The sequence below is a fragment of the Hipposideros armiger genome, unplaced genomic scaffold (assembly GCF_001890085.2).
Source record: "Hipposideros armiger isolate ML-2016 unplaced genomic scaffold, ASM189008v1 scaffold_78, whole genome shotgun sequence".
In the NCBI taxonomy this organism is placed as follows: domain Eukaryota; kingdom Metazoa; phylum Chordata; class Mammalia; order Chiroptera; family Hipposideridae; genus Hipposideros; species Hipposideros armiger.
Genome location: NW_017731428.1, coordinates 4,463,843 through 4,477,801, shown reverse-complemented (window position 1 = coordinate 4,477,801; position 13,959 = coordinate 4,463,843). Strand labels below are relative to the sequence as shown.

Here is a 13,959-nt window from a genome sequence, read left to right as displayed (position 1 = left end):
GGGGTGCATGGAACAACTCCTGCTCATAACACAGGTGTTAGTTTCACCCCAACCCCGGGATGATGATGAGAACTCCCTGAGGCAGGATGATGACGTATTCGCCTTTGTCCCCAATGCCCGGTACGGTGTCTGGCGCAGAGGAGGCCATCAGTGATGCTCACTGGGAGTCACTGATTCTCACAAGTGTCAGGCAGAAGCAGGTTCATTGTTTTTAGCAACTAACTTTGTATTTCCAGCTCGTTTGAAGAGTTTTCATGGGTCCAGTCAAGGGCCCCTTTCATTTCCTTCCATGGCTCACATCCTCCTGGCGTTGTTTTTAGGGGCGAACCACAGTGCAGAAGAGCTGTGCCGATCCCACGTGGCATGAACAGGTGGTCTTCAAGGAAATGTTCCCCCCGTTGTGTCGGAGGGTGAAAATCCAGGTGTGGGATGAAGGCAGCATGAATGACGTAGAACTTGCCACCCACTTCATCGACCTGAAGAAAATCTCCAATGAACAGGAGGGCGATAAAGGTAAAGCCTATGTCTGACTTGGAAATAGGGGTTCCAGATGATTGCTTTAGAGCAGCCCTCATTTTTCAAACGAGAGGGTTGGAGCGGGCACAGTGTCAGGCCCCTTCCATGCTCTGCGTGGTCTGTGATTTGGGCGGGTTCAGGGCAGTGGATGGAGCTAGGCTCTGGGAATCAGGAGGCTTGGTCCTGGTCCCATGTCTATCACGAACGTCACCGTGTGTCTTTGAGACAGTCACTCCTTCTCCTTGGGCCTTAGGTTTCTGAATCGAAAAACTGAGTATTTAGATGAGACCAGAATTGGCAAACTACGGTCCACGGGCCACATCTGACCTACCACATATTTTTGAGTGGCTCATGAGCTACAAATGGTGTTTATGTGTTTAAATGACCCTGAAAATTGTGTACCCAACTCACGAATGGGGACTTGAGAGCATCAGTAATGCAGGGAGGTGCTGCCGACTGTACGCGGAGAACCTGGGGGGGAACCGAGTGTCTTAGCTGATCCACTGTCAGTCAAAGAGCTTCCACCCAGGATAAAGCCCCTGATTTGCAAAATCTAAATTAGTAGGTGATAGCTCTCTAAATATCCCAACAAACCTTCCCTACTTTAAACCTCAAGGCAATCTTTCTCTGCGCTACAAATTTGTGCTTATTGATGTATATATTTGGACGTATATATGTGTGTGTACATATGCACTGAAAATCTGGCATAAACAGAGATTGAAATGTGTGCATTTTTGTGTCCCCAACTGAGTGACACTATTGAAAGGTCTCAATAACTATCTATCATTTAACCCTTCATATTATGGAAGGTTTTGCCACAGGATTGCTTTGTGCAGAAAAAACACGCTGCCCACCCACTCACAGGGTTTCTCAACTAGATATATTCATGTTTTACCCACCACTTTTCAGGAACCCCGTGATGTTGTTCAGGCAGATGTGTAAGAGCATTTAAAAAAGTAGACATCATTGAGAATGTGCATTTAAGATGACGTTTGCTTTTTGAAACGCTGTTACACATCTGCCTGAATACCATCATGAGGTTCCTGAAAAGCAGTGGGTAAAACACAAGTACGTCTAGTTTTAATTCCATTTATTGAAATTTAATTTTATGTTTATTGAATGAGATAATAAAAAATTTGAGCTTGTAAAAAAAAACAAAACTAGATGTCAAAGGCCATAAAATGTTTGTATTCCTTGTAACACAATACTTCTGCTTCTTAAAATTTACTCACAGGAAGGATAGAATCTAGTTCACAAGGCTGGTGGGGACAGGGAGAGGAAACATTTAGGCATAAAACTATTGGTAACAGTAAAACATAGGGAAACACCTACTTGTTAACAATGAGGGAACTGTTAAGCAAATTATGATGAATATACTTATTAAGAGTAATGGCTAATAGCCTTGAGCGCTTCCGAAGAGCCTGTGTGAAGCACTTAATAGATATTATTATCTCTTTTAATCCTGATAAGTGAGAGAGGCACCATTAGCACCTCCACTTCACAGATGAGGAAACTGAGGCATAGGGAAGTTATAAAACCTGCCCAGGGTCTCACAGCTTGAAAATGGCACAGCTGAGAGTTGAGACTTGAACCCAGGCCATTAAGCTTCAGGATGGCCATGACTCACTTCCTAGCAAAACAGAACATGCTGTTGCCAAAGAGATGTTCACATAGATGCTGTGTATTTTCTCAGACACTATGTGTTTAGAAAGGAAAGTACTTATACTAACAACAAGTTAAAATCATCAGGTCTTCTCAGTTCTACGTTGAGAACATATCTCAGAATATTTACGTCTCCCAGTGTCCACTGCCGTCACTCTAGAAACCACCGGAGTCTTTGGATTTGATGATGATGTGGTCCCCGGACCCATTTGCCACATCCATTCTCACAACCATTCACATAGCAGCCAGAGTGATCTTAAAATGTGCATCTGATTATGTCATATATTTACTTAAACCCCCTCTAAAATATTTCCGTAATTTCTAGGATAAAGACCAAAATCCTCTTCAAGCCTCTCAAGACCCGCCCACCTTTGCAAACTCTTCTCACACAGCTTACTTCCGGCCTCACTGGCTTTCTCTTTCAGCGCCTCCATCTCCAACCCCCCTTCCAGCTGCCACGTGCTGTTCCCTCTGGCTGGAACTCTGTCCCAGCTTCCTCTGTCTAACTCCTCTTCACGCCACATCAGCCTTTTATTTGTTCTTGCACACACGGTATATCCCCTTTATAGCATCTATAATGTAGATCTTTATTTGTTTAATGTTTGTATCTGTCTTAGTCTCCACTGGGCTCAATGTAGAATGTCTAGCATGGCGCCTGGTACATGTTAGGAGCCAATAAACATTCGATGAATGAATGAACAGACAAGGATGCACAGTGGCATTCATAGTATTATTACACCTATGAACAAGTGTAAGCATCTGCACGGAAGAAAGGGTAGAAATAAAATACAACAAAATGGCAATTATGGCTGTCTTGTGGTGATGGGATATCCTACATATATTTTCTCTTGTCTTTTCTGTATAGTCTACATTTCTAAAGGAACATGCACAACTTGCATAAAGCAAAAAATAATCAACTTGTAAACATAACAAGACCACTAAATTTGGGGCTCTTTCTAGGCTTCTTACCTACCTTTGGACCTGCCTGGATTAACTTATACGGCTCACCCAGGAACCACAGCCTGATGGACGACTACCAGGAACTCAATGAAGGCTTTGGGGAAGGCGTGTCATTCAGGGGCAGAATCTTGGTAGAAATTGCTGTAGAAATCCTCTCAGGAGGGGCACAGGAGTCTAAATTTTCCAAAGCACTCAAGGACCTCAAGTTGTCTTCAAAGAACAAAGACTCCAGATCTTCCAAAGGCTCGAGTAAAGACAAGGGCGACAAGGCTGATGATGGAAAACCCCAGCAGGCTTCAAACAAAACCAACTCAACAGAGGTCGAGGTGGAACCTTTCGATGTACCCCCAGAGGTAGGTCTGAGCACTGCTCCACCACACCTGTGAGGTGAGCCCAGCACACGCCACAGGCTCCCAAAGGTTCCCAAAGGCCTGCACAGGTACCACTCTCCCTGCAAAATGTGTGTTGGCTCAGCCCATTTTCTGGGGCGGGTCCTCTGCCTCTTGCTGAGCATATCATAGCCATGTGCCCGTGATAAATTCCTTCAGTAACCCCCCACAACATGATTCCCATGGAAACCAAGGTAAAAGACAGATAAGAGTGTTCTAGGGAAGCTGGTGGGAGTGGGTGGCGGGGTGATCAACGGAATTATATCTGTGGCCTCACTTTTTTTTTGCCTTGTTATTAGCTTAGCATATGCTCTGGATGTGAGGCAATGTGGGGTGAGGGATGAAGAGGAGGAAGAGTGGGTGACAAGTGGGGCTACAAGACATTGAGAAACCTGTTCTCCAAGCCTGTGGGGAATCACAAGTCAAGGGAATGCTTATCTTTGCTTATTACTCAATGTAAAGCACATTAGCATTTTTCAGCCTAGTTTTATTATGGGAAGGAGATCAAGCCTCCAAGATAAACACCAACTGTGAATATCCTCTCCGCTGTTTAACAGTTTAGCAATAGTGCTTTGTATTTAAGCAAAGGAGAAAAATTCTTGTTTTGTTAATAGCAGAGGTGGGTGGATCCCAATTCCTACCTAGCATGATTCTGCCTCTGAGAGTGTGTTTCTGTGGTCAACCCGACAATCATCTCAGGTGGGGAAGGAAGGTGATGATGGCTCGTCTCCCAGAGCTGTCCATTCCTAGGGGAGATTAGACAGACCGAAGGATTGTAGCATGTGGGTCACCATAGCATTGGAAGGCCATTTGTTTTCGCTGCTGGGATCTAACAAATCTTAAGACGCAGTGTTGGGGAGATGTTGGAGCACAGAGTTGGAAATGTTGGGGGTTGGTTCTATTTCTGGCTCTGATACTAACACCACGTTTCAGTTTACTCGTCAACAAAATGGGGGTGGTAATGGTCCTTCTGTCATAGGCATCTGGGAGGGTGGTAAATGAAGGAATGCATGTAAAATGGTCAGCAGAGCTGTGAGCACATACGTGATAGGCAGGTAACACATCGCTGTTGTTGCTCCTGGAATTACCCGGGTTTGCTCCCACCACCAGTGGGCAGCTCTTCAGAGTTCTCCCCCCTAGGTGTCTGTGACTTACTTCGGGTATCTTACCAACCACCCCAGCTCTCCCCTCTGAACTTATATGTTGGGAAACAGTCTTTGGAAATGTGCGTGTTAGTTTGTTGTTAGAATTGCCATAGCCTTGGCATGATTGTGTTTATGTGTGTTTCTTCAGAATATATGCCAGCTTTGGAAACTTGACTTTTTTGGACTTTGCCAGAAATTGTGTGTAGCTTAGTAGCCACCTAGGCTAATAGCCCTTTTATCTGTCCTGTGGCAATCTTTCCTGCTGTCAAGACTGGCCATTCTTTTCTAAACAAGAATTGCCTAGTATTGTAGAAAGAAGCCAATAGAAGATTTTCTTAACCCAAGTCAATATCTTGAAGATATTTTGTTGCGGCCACCTGAAAAATAAATTCTAGCCCAAAACAAGGATGGCTGGGAACTTATGTGGAATCAGTATATATTTTTTTTACAAGGCCAGGGGCCCATCTTAGCTATTATATAGAAAGTGGTAAGGAAGGGGGGAAATTCAGGCATCATTCAAACCTTATTTCTCCTCACTCCTCATTCACCCTGGCTTATTTTTTTGTAGTCAGTTTCTTGCTGAGTTTGTTAGTTATCTATTGCTATAAAACAAATCACCCCTAAATTTAGCAGCTTAAAACAATAAACATGTATTTTCTCTGTGGGTGAGGAATTTGGGACTATCTCAGCTTGGTGGTCGTGGCTCAGAATCTCTCATGAGGTTTCAATCTGGACGTTGGTAGGAGCTGCTGTCACCGGAAAACTTGACAGGAGCTGCAGGGTCCAAGTCCAAAATGGCGCACTCTCAACCTATTGGCTATTGGTTCTTTGTTGGCTGTGGGTAAGAGGCCTCAGTGCCTCACTGCGTGGACCCCTCCATAAGCTGCTTGAGTGTCCTCATGGCAGCTGGCTTCCCCCAGAGGGGTGATCCAAGAAAGAGTGAGGCAGAAACTATAATGTCTTTTATGACCAAACCTACAAAAGTCACATATTGATATTTATGCCACATTCTAATTGTTACAAAGCAGTCATTAAGTCCAGCCCACACTCAAAGAGAGGGGAATTAGGCTTCGCCTTTTGAGGGGAAGATTTTCCAATAATTTTTAGACATTTTTAAACCACCGCAGTGGGCTTCTACCTTCCTCAGAGCCTCAACAGCTCAGAGCTCACCCTCACCTACATGGTGATATGTTTTCTTGCAGCATCGTCTTTTTTCAGCTATCCAGGGTCCTCAAGCTCCAGTCTCCCTTGCTGCAGCCACGATCTCATTGTATATCTGGACAAATGCAATCCCATGATGTTGACTTTTCCAACCCACCCTCATTACCACCATCAAAGCTTATCCCCCATGCCAAACTTTCACAGAGCATAACTAATCTAATGTTTATTTTTAAATTCTGTGGACATTTATTCAGTAGCCTCTTATTTAGCCATCATCCTCAACATTGGTAGAAATAAAAATAGAGTGGCTCCGTGGAAATTAGGTCATAGAAGAGTAGGGAAGACATACGGAATAAATGTACAGGAAGTAGAAAGTGATAAGTGTAAAAAGGAGGTATAGATAATGTGCTATTATTTCCTGGAGTGAGTGAAGCAGAATGATTAAAATGTTGGGCTCCCAAGTAAGACAGCTGGATTTAAGACACGGCAGTATGGTACAGTGGTCACTGCCCAGCCTCTGGAAAAAGCACTGCCTCTGTTTGAATCTTTGGGCAAGTGACTTAAGCTTTTTATACTCATTTCTAATAATAACTTCTACTTCTTAGGCTCATAATGAGGATTTGATGAATTAATACATAGAAAGTGCTTAAAACAGAGCCTGGCACATAGTAGGTGCTCAATAAATATTAGACATGCTTAGTAGCTTTGGACAGGTACCTTAATCTTTCATGGGACAGGAGTGTCCTCACCTTTAATGAGTATAATAAATATATTTCTCCTAACATAGTCATGAGAATTACACTAGATATTGTAGGTAAAATTCTTACTACCACATCTGACATATAATAGAAGCTTAGTAAACATTATCACTATCATTTTTCCAGCTCAGGGAGTCGAAGTGTGCTTCCAGAAGGAAGAGGCATTTGAGTTGGACCTTGAAGCATGGGTAGGATTAAGACATGAATTCTATCCTGTTGAAATACAGAACTACCATTTGTGGCATTTACATGGATATGCTTTAGACGAGGTACTCCACATGAATGATCTCATTTCTTCCCACCGTAGGCCCTATTGTGATGTTATTTCACAGACAAAGAAAGTGGCACCCAGAGAGTGGACATGACTTGCCCAAAGTTCAACAGCTAGGAACTAGCAGCATTGGGATTTGAAGAAGCGTTTTTCTGGCTACGGAGCCTTCTGGCCGTCTTTAAGCTACATGGCCTACATTCCTTCCAGGTCCCTGAGTAATTTTTATCCTCCTCCCAGAAAGTAAACTTGGCCTCAGGAAGGCGAGATAAGTGACTGGTTTACAGCCAGTGGATACAGTGACAACAGGTAGGAGGGGTGTGTGCTCTGTGACTAAGATTCAGCAGCTGGCCCCCCACCCTGTCCAATGTTTTCTGGTGAAAAGAAACATTTCCTGCTGATGCTGAGAGCACAGGAGGCTTCTGTGTGAAGGAAGGGGTGACTCTTCACCTAATGATGTGATAACTCTTTGGCTCTCTGAGGTTCAGGGCTTAGGGTTCTTGATTGAATAGGGCTCTTAACCTCTGAGGTCACAAGTGCTTTAATCCTTAAATGAGCCATATTGCTTTTTCCATTGAATTTAATAAGTTCAACCACAAAACCAGGAAGCACACACTGTACGATTCCAGTTCATTCAGCCTCTTTGCTCAGAAATGTGTCACCGTGTCCCAGCTATATCTGTTCCCTGAAGCATCAGTGCCTGTTCCATGTCAATAAGTGTAATTTGCAAATAGTTATGTATTATCTTGGTATGGCTCCTGTCTTGTGACCTGTGTGAGAAGTTGGTATAAGTGGAGCCATTTTGAAAATGGAGTCAGGGCAGCCATTCCAGAGGCGCTGACTTGCACGTCTTACTCCTTGAAACTTTGGAATGTTTGACCTGGGCAAAACAACCTTTGGATGGGGCCAGAGAAGCATTGCCTTCTGATCTGTTTGTAAAGTTAAGAGGAAAGGTGATATTCAGACTACAAGGACTGAAAATTAAAAATGTTCTTTAGATCAGTAAATAGCCATCTATAGCTAAAGGATAACTTAGGTTATTAACACCAATAAAAATTTCTTCCTTCTATTCATTTAATGATTTTCCTTTCCTTTGTGTTAAAAAACCCTTGCCTTCACCCCATAATCGAACACTATTTTGATTTCTGCCTGAATCAGTTCATCCCAGAATTGCAACTCTTTTGGATCTCGAGTAAACATTTGTTGCCTCTCACTTTGGCTTTTTATTTTTAGGTTAACACCTGTCACAGTCCTATCTTCCAGAATGCAGGCTCCTGGAGAAGGTAGTCTCAGTGGAGACCAGGCCTCAAATCTTGGCAGTTTTAACTTACTGTGTGACCTTACTCTTTCTGAGCTTTAGTTAATTCAGGTAAAAGGTAAAGGTTGGAGCAGATGAACTCTAAAGCCCTTTTCAATGTAAAAGCAGTTTATGTTGGGTTTCTGGTCAAGATGGCAAAGTAGGTAAATGCTATGCTTGCCTTCTTTCATGACCACATAAAAATTACAACTAAACTACAGAACAACCATCATTGAGAACCACCTGAAAACTAGCTGAACCAAAGTCCTATAACTAAGGATACAAAGAAGAAGCTATGTTGAGACTGGTAGGAGGGGCAGATGTGAAACAGGCTGTTCCCACACTCATGTGTGGCATCCAAAAATCAGGAGGGATATCTCAGCTGTGGAGGTCCCCCCTGAGGAGGAGTGAGGGGTCCCAGCCCCACACCAGGATCCCCAGGCAAGGGTTCTAGGGCTAGGAAGAGAAGTCCTTATAACTTCTGACTGTGAAAACCAGAGGAAATTGTGGCTAGGTGAGACTAGAGTGGCTGCAGACCCAGGTGTTCCTCTTAAAGGGCCTGTACATGGACTTACTCGATGATGGACTCACTCACTCTGAGCTCCAGCACTGAGGCAGCAGCTTGAAAGGCACCAGGGACTAAAGGGAGGAACTGAATTATCTGGCTTCAAGGTGAGGGTTAGAGGGGCAGCTATCTCCCAGACAGAAGTGCTGACAGAGGTCATTGTTCCTTTGTTGAGCTCGTCCCACTCCCCAGCATGCAGATGAAGGTGGCCACCATATCTTAGTTTACATCAAACTGACTAACACAATTCACCTGTCCCTGGTGATTTCCTGACACCCACCCCACCCAACTTGTGGGCCCACCCAAGCCTCTTCTAATGGCTGTTCCATGGAAATGTCCTGGCTTGGCTCATGCTGTGGAAATTTCTAAAATCTCTCAAAGGTTCACAAACTCCAAATAAGCAGCATCTGGCCTCAGTTTGCCCCATTCGTCTTGCTAAGCAGCCCCAAGCCTGGCACTAGTGGCAGCCATCCTTGGTTCACAGCTTAGCCTCTCCCAGGAACTTCCAAGTCTAGCACAAGTGGCAACCATCTGCAGATCATTGTGTAGCTCATAACAAGTGGCTCAGGGAAGGGCACAGACAGTGGCTGAACTTGGCCTGCAACAGAGCCCCTCTCAAGAGGCCCTAGAACCACACAGCCAGGGCCCAGCTTCAGACCACACCAGACCACCACCCAACCACCTCCACAAATGACACACCCAAAGGTCAGATTTGGCAGGCACCAGAGCCCTGCTAAAGCGAATCCTGCTCTGTAGGGTCAGTCCCTGCACAATAGCTACTCCACTGTAGTCATAGCCAGTTCTCATAACCAATCAGCCTAAGGGTCAACCCCTCCCACTGATGTACAAACAGCAACCAAAGCTCAACTACAACACGAAGGCACACATTACCCATACAAGGGACATACCTGGAGCACCCGGCTCAGGTGACCAGGAGGACTGCACTACTGAGCCCCACATAAAACCTACTACATACGGCCACTCTACTAAGACCAGAAGACATAGCAATTCAACCTAATGCATAGAAACAAACACTGGAAAACAGCCAATATGAGAGACAAAGAAACATGTCCCAAACGAAAGAACAGAACAAAACTCCAGAAAAAGAACTAAACAAAATGGAGACCAGCAACCTACCAGATTCAGAATTCAAACCACTGGTTATAAGGATGCTCAGTTATCTCAGTGAGAACTTCAACAAAGAGATCAGAAATAAAAAAGAGGAGATAGAAACATAAAAAAAAAACAGTGAGAAATGAAGAATACAATAACTGAAATCAGCAGATTTTATGAAGCAGAGGATTGAATCAACAATTTGGAAGATAAGGTAGCAGAAAACACCCTATCAGAACAACAACAACAAAAAAGAATCCCCCTAAAAAAGTGACAATAGTTCAAGGGCCTTCTGGTATAACATCAAGCATATCAACATTCACATCATAAGGGTACCAGAAGGAGAAGAGAGAGTAAAGAGTTGAAAACTAAAAAAGTAATGACAGAAAATTCCCCTAACCTGGCAAAGGAAATAGACATACAAACCCAGGAAGTACAGAGTCCCAAACAAGGTGAACCCAGACAGACCCATACCAAGACACATCATAATTAGAATGCCAAAGGTTAAAGACAAAGACAGAATCCTAAAAGCAGCAAGAGAAAAGTTACCTACAAGGGAGCTCCCATAAAACTATCAGCTGATTTCTCAACAGAAACTTTGCAGGCCAGAAGGGATTGGCAGGAAATGTTTAAAATGATGAAAACTACAGAACTACAACCAAGATAACTCTACCTTCAAGGCTATCATTTAGCCAGTCAAGTGCCTGACCCTCCACCCCTTTTATTGGGGCTTGTGTTATTTGAGGGAGCAAAATCTGACTTTGAATGATCACATAAGGCACTGGGTTAACACACATTAGAGTTCAAAGAGCACTGGATCTGTGGTCAGAATATTCGGGAAAGTTATTAATTCTATCTCAAGCTTTAGTGTCCTCAGTTTCCTTATCTGTACAATGGGAATGACCCAAATTTTGACCTCTCGATATTGTCAAAAGGAACAAATATGCTCATGTGTAAGGGTTTAATCCTGTGACTCTGAGTATCTCATCTTTGGTTTTATGCCTTCTCAATGCCTGTTCACCAGAAGGTAATTCCATGCCTGTTTCCCAACAGAGTCTCAGAAAGACATATATGCCAAGTTTACCCTTTAAAACAAAAGGTTTTATTATAAGGCAGAAGCTCAGAAGGCTGAGACTACATCATTCTAGGTAAATGGCTGAATTTAGATGTGCAATTTGCAGGCTGCAGGTCCTGGTTCCTGCCTGTCAGATTAGTGGGAAAATAATGTGCCATTTCAGGCTGACACCAAGACTCAAATGCCTGCAAATTACCCTGGACCAGGTTAACATCAGCTTCCTAATGATTGCCACCCCCCACCCCACCCCAAAAAAGCTAGTCTTGTCTAATATACCTATTTTTTTCTTTTTTCTTTCTATAGATTGTACCAGAAAAATATGAGGAATTTTTACTCTTTGGAGCATTTTTCGAAGCTAGCATGATTGACCGGAGGATTGGCGATAAACCCATTAGCTTTGAAGTTTCTATTGGTGAGTGCAGACAAACGCAGTGCCTGCACATGGTGTGGACTTTGTACCCATTTTTTGAATAAGTAAATTAGAGCCTCATGTGGAAATGATAGCATTCTGGTGGAAGTTTGTACCTCAGAAAACAATAATTTTTTGTCCTCTTGTGTCACTATGTAAGGGATAGATTTATTTTCATACCTCAAAAAATAGGTTAAAAGTATAGCTTGGACTCAATCAGACTTGGGTTACTAATCCTGCTTCCATTATCCTAGGGTCACTTAAGTTCTCTGGTCTCAAGTTTCCTCATCTATAAAATAGAAATAATGATAACTTCTCATAGAGCCATTGCAGGGGTTTATTTAATGAGTTAATGCAGGCAAGGTGCCATACACATAGTAGGTGCTGTTATTGTAACTCCCAGCAATTTCCCTGGGTTGTTGTACTTCTGGGAAAATCATTCCAAGAAAGGACATTCCTTCAGAGAATGTCTTGATTCGTATTCAAGAAGCTCCCCTTCAAAGAAAGAAATAGGGATGGAATCCCGTTAATTTGTAACTTAAGTAAATTTTACAAAAGAGAGCATAACATGGATGTACATGAAGGCTCGTTGTCATTGCCAGTCTTATTTCTTTGGTCTGCCCATTGTTCTTTCCACCCTCATACTGAGATCATATTTCCCTGCCCTGGAGGACATGAACTTGGATCCTTTATGCCAACCAGCCTGATTCTGCTTGTTGACACCTGACCCCTATCCCCTTGCTACTGCTTCTGCAGGTAATTTTGGGAACTTGATTGACGGAGGGTCCCATCATGGGAGTAAGAAGAAGTCAGCCGAATCAGCTGAAGAAGATAGCCTTCCACTGCTGCACGAAGGAGAAAGGGATGAGGCTGTCATCCCTATGGTCTCCACCACTCACCCAGAGAAGCCACTCGTGACAGAAGGGAACAGGTAGGAGACACAGCAGAAGCAGCAGTTTCTGGCAGTGGGCATCTGACCAATATCTGGGACTGTTTGATTCAGTTCTTCCCTAAAACCAGAAATATCATTTATTAAAATCTCTGTTATGGGAGCAAGTGCGAACGGGCAACATAGTAAGTGCCACACTATTAAATCCTTTAGTGACATATCGACAATTCTCCAAATGATACATGAAGGTAATTCATTTAAAGGCAGATCAATGATGGTGGCTATTAATATCATATCCGAAGCCCCCTTTATTCTATAATGTTGAGGCATAACAAGGTAGGAAGGTCAGAATTTGAAATTGCAACCCAAAACCTATTAACAGTTGTTAATATTCATCAGAGTTCTGTGCTATTATGTAAACTCAATTTAGTGGAATTATTGAATACATCATTTTTATTATATTTTGCTACAGTCAAAATTAAGAACTCAAAAAACAATTGTCAGCCCCAGGAGACTTTCAGAAAACAGCTGGGACACCTATGTGTACCCTCACTGATCCTTAATCCATGTAAAATTTCAACATGCAAAAATAAGTAAAATGATAAAATTCTGTTTTAAGAAAGTGGCGTCAAGCACCAACCAAGTGATTTATGAGAAAAAGGGCAGGCCACACATAGTGAGAGCCCTCTGTGTTCTGAGCCTTGTGCTAAGAGTAGCATCTTTATGATCTCTGCGGATTCTCATAAGACAACATTGTTCTCCCCATTTACATGCAAGGAGATTGGAACCACATCACCAGTGCTCTTCAATCTCTCTGCTCTTCCAGCGGTTCTCAACCTGTGGGTCGCGACCCCTTTGGGGGTCGAATGACCCTTTCACAGGGGTCGCCTAAGACCATTGGAAAACAAAAAGATATTTACATTACGATTCATAACAGTAGCAAAATTACAGTTATAGAGTAGCAACGAAAATAATTTTATAGTTGGGGGGGTCACCACAACATGAGGAACTGTATTAAGGGGTAGCGGCATTAGGAAGGTTGAGAACCGCTGATCTAGACTCTCTCTGGGCATGGACCCATGGCTTACTGACCACTGTTAGGAAAACAAGGTCTCATAATCAATTTCCCCACTGAACCGTCTTTCCTGAGCAGCACACCCAAACCCCTTCACTTGGGCATCTCATAAACTAATCACCAGGCTCATTATCTGCACAGACAGCTTTGCTCTTCCTCCTATCTCTCCTATCTCATAGACTGGCCCTACCATCTCCTTAGTCCTCCAAGCCACAAATCGGAAAGTTGTCAATTGTTCTTTTTCCTTCTCCTCCACATGTGACCAGTGCTAAAGTCTGGCAATTTCTAGTTCATATGTATTTCTCATATCTATTGCCATTCCTTTCATTCTGGCTGTTGGCGTTTTCACCTGGATTATTTAAAAAACCTTCTACCTGGCTTGGATGTTCTTCAAGAAATTTACCAAACTATCTGAACCAGTTACTCCCCTAACTGATATCATCCATTGGCTGCCTGTGGCTTTCAGGATGAATTTCAGAGGCCGTGGCTTGTTATTCAATCCTTATTTACTTCTCTACCATCATCCCCAGCCACAGAATGGCCCTGGCAGTTCCCCAAACGCATCCTGCTCTCTGCTGCTCCTGGGCCTTTTAAACATGCTCTTTCCTTTGCCAGGCAACACGTCTCCTCAGACCCGCTGGCTCCCATGACCCTTCAGGATGAAGCCTGAGTTCCCT

The 13,959-nt window shown here is 43.3% G+C and overlaps 1 protein-coding gene across 1 annotated transcript in view; it reads left to right on the top strand.

Moving 5' to 3' along the window:
- FER1L6 (fer-1 like family member 6) overlaps positions 1-13,959 on the top strand; it is a 117,051-nt gene that overhangs the window by 26,591 nt on the left and 76,501 nt on the right. Inside the window, exons 6-9 of the mRNA XM_019643430.1 lie at positions 321-513; positions 3,139-3,491; positions 11,213-11,321; positions 12,075-12,249. Coding sequence (XP_019498975.1) covers positions 321-513; positions 3,139-3,491; positions 11,213-11,321; positions 12,075-12,249 — 830 coding nt within the window. The remainder of the gene's footprint in view (positions 1-320; positions 514-3,138; positions 3,492-11,212; positions 11,322-12,074; positions 12,250-13,959) is intronic.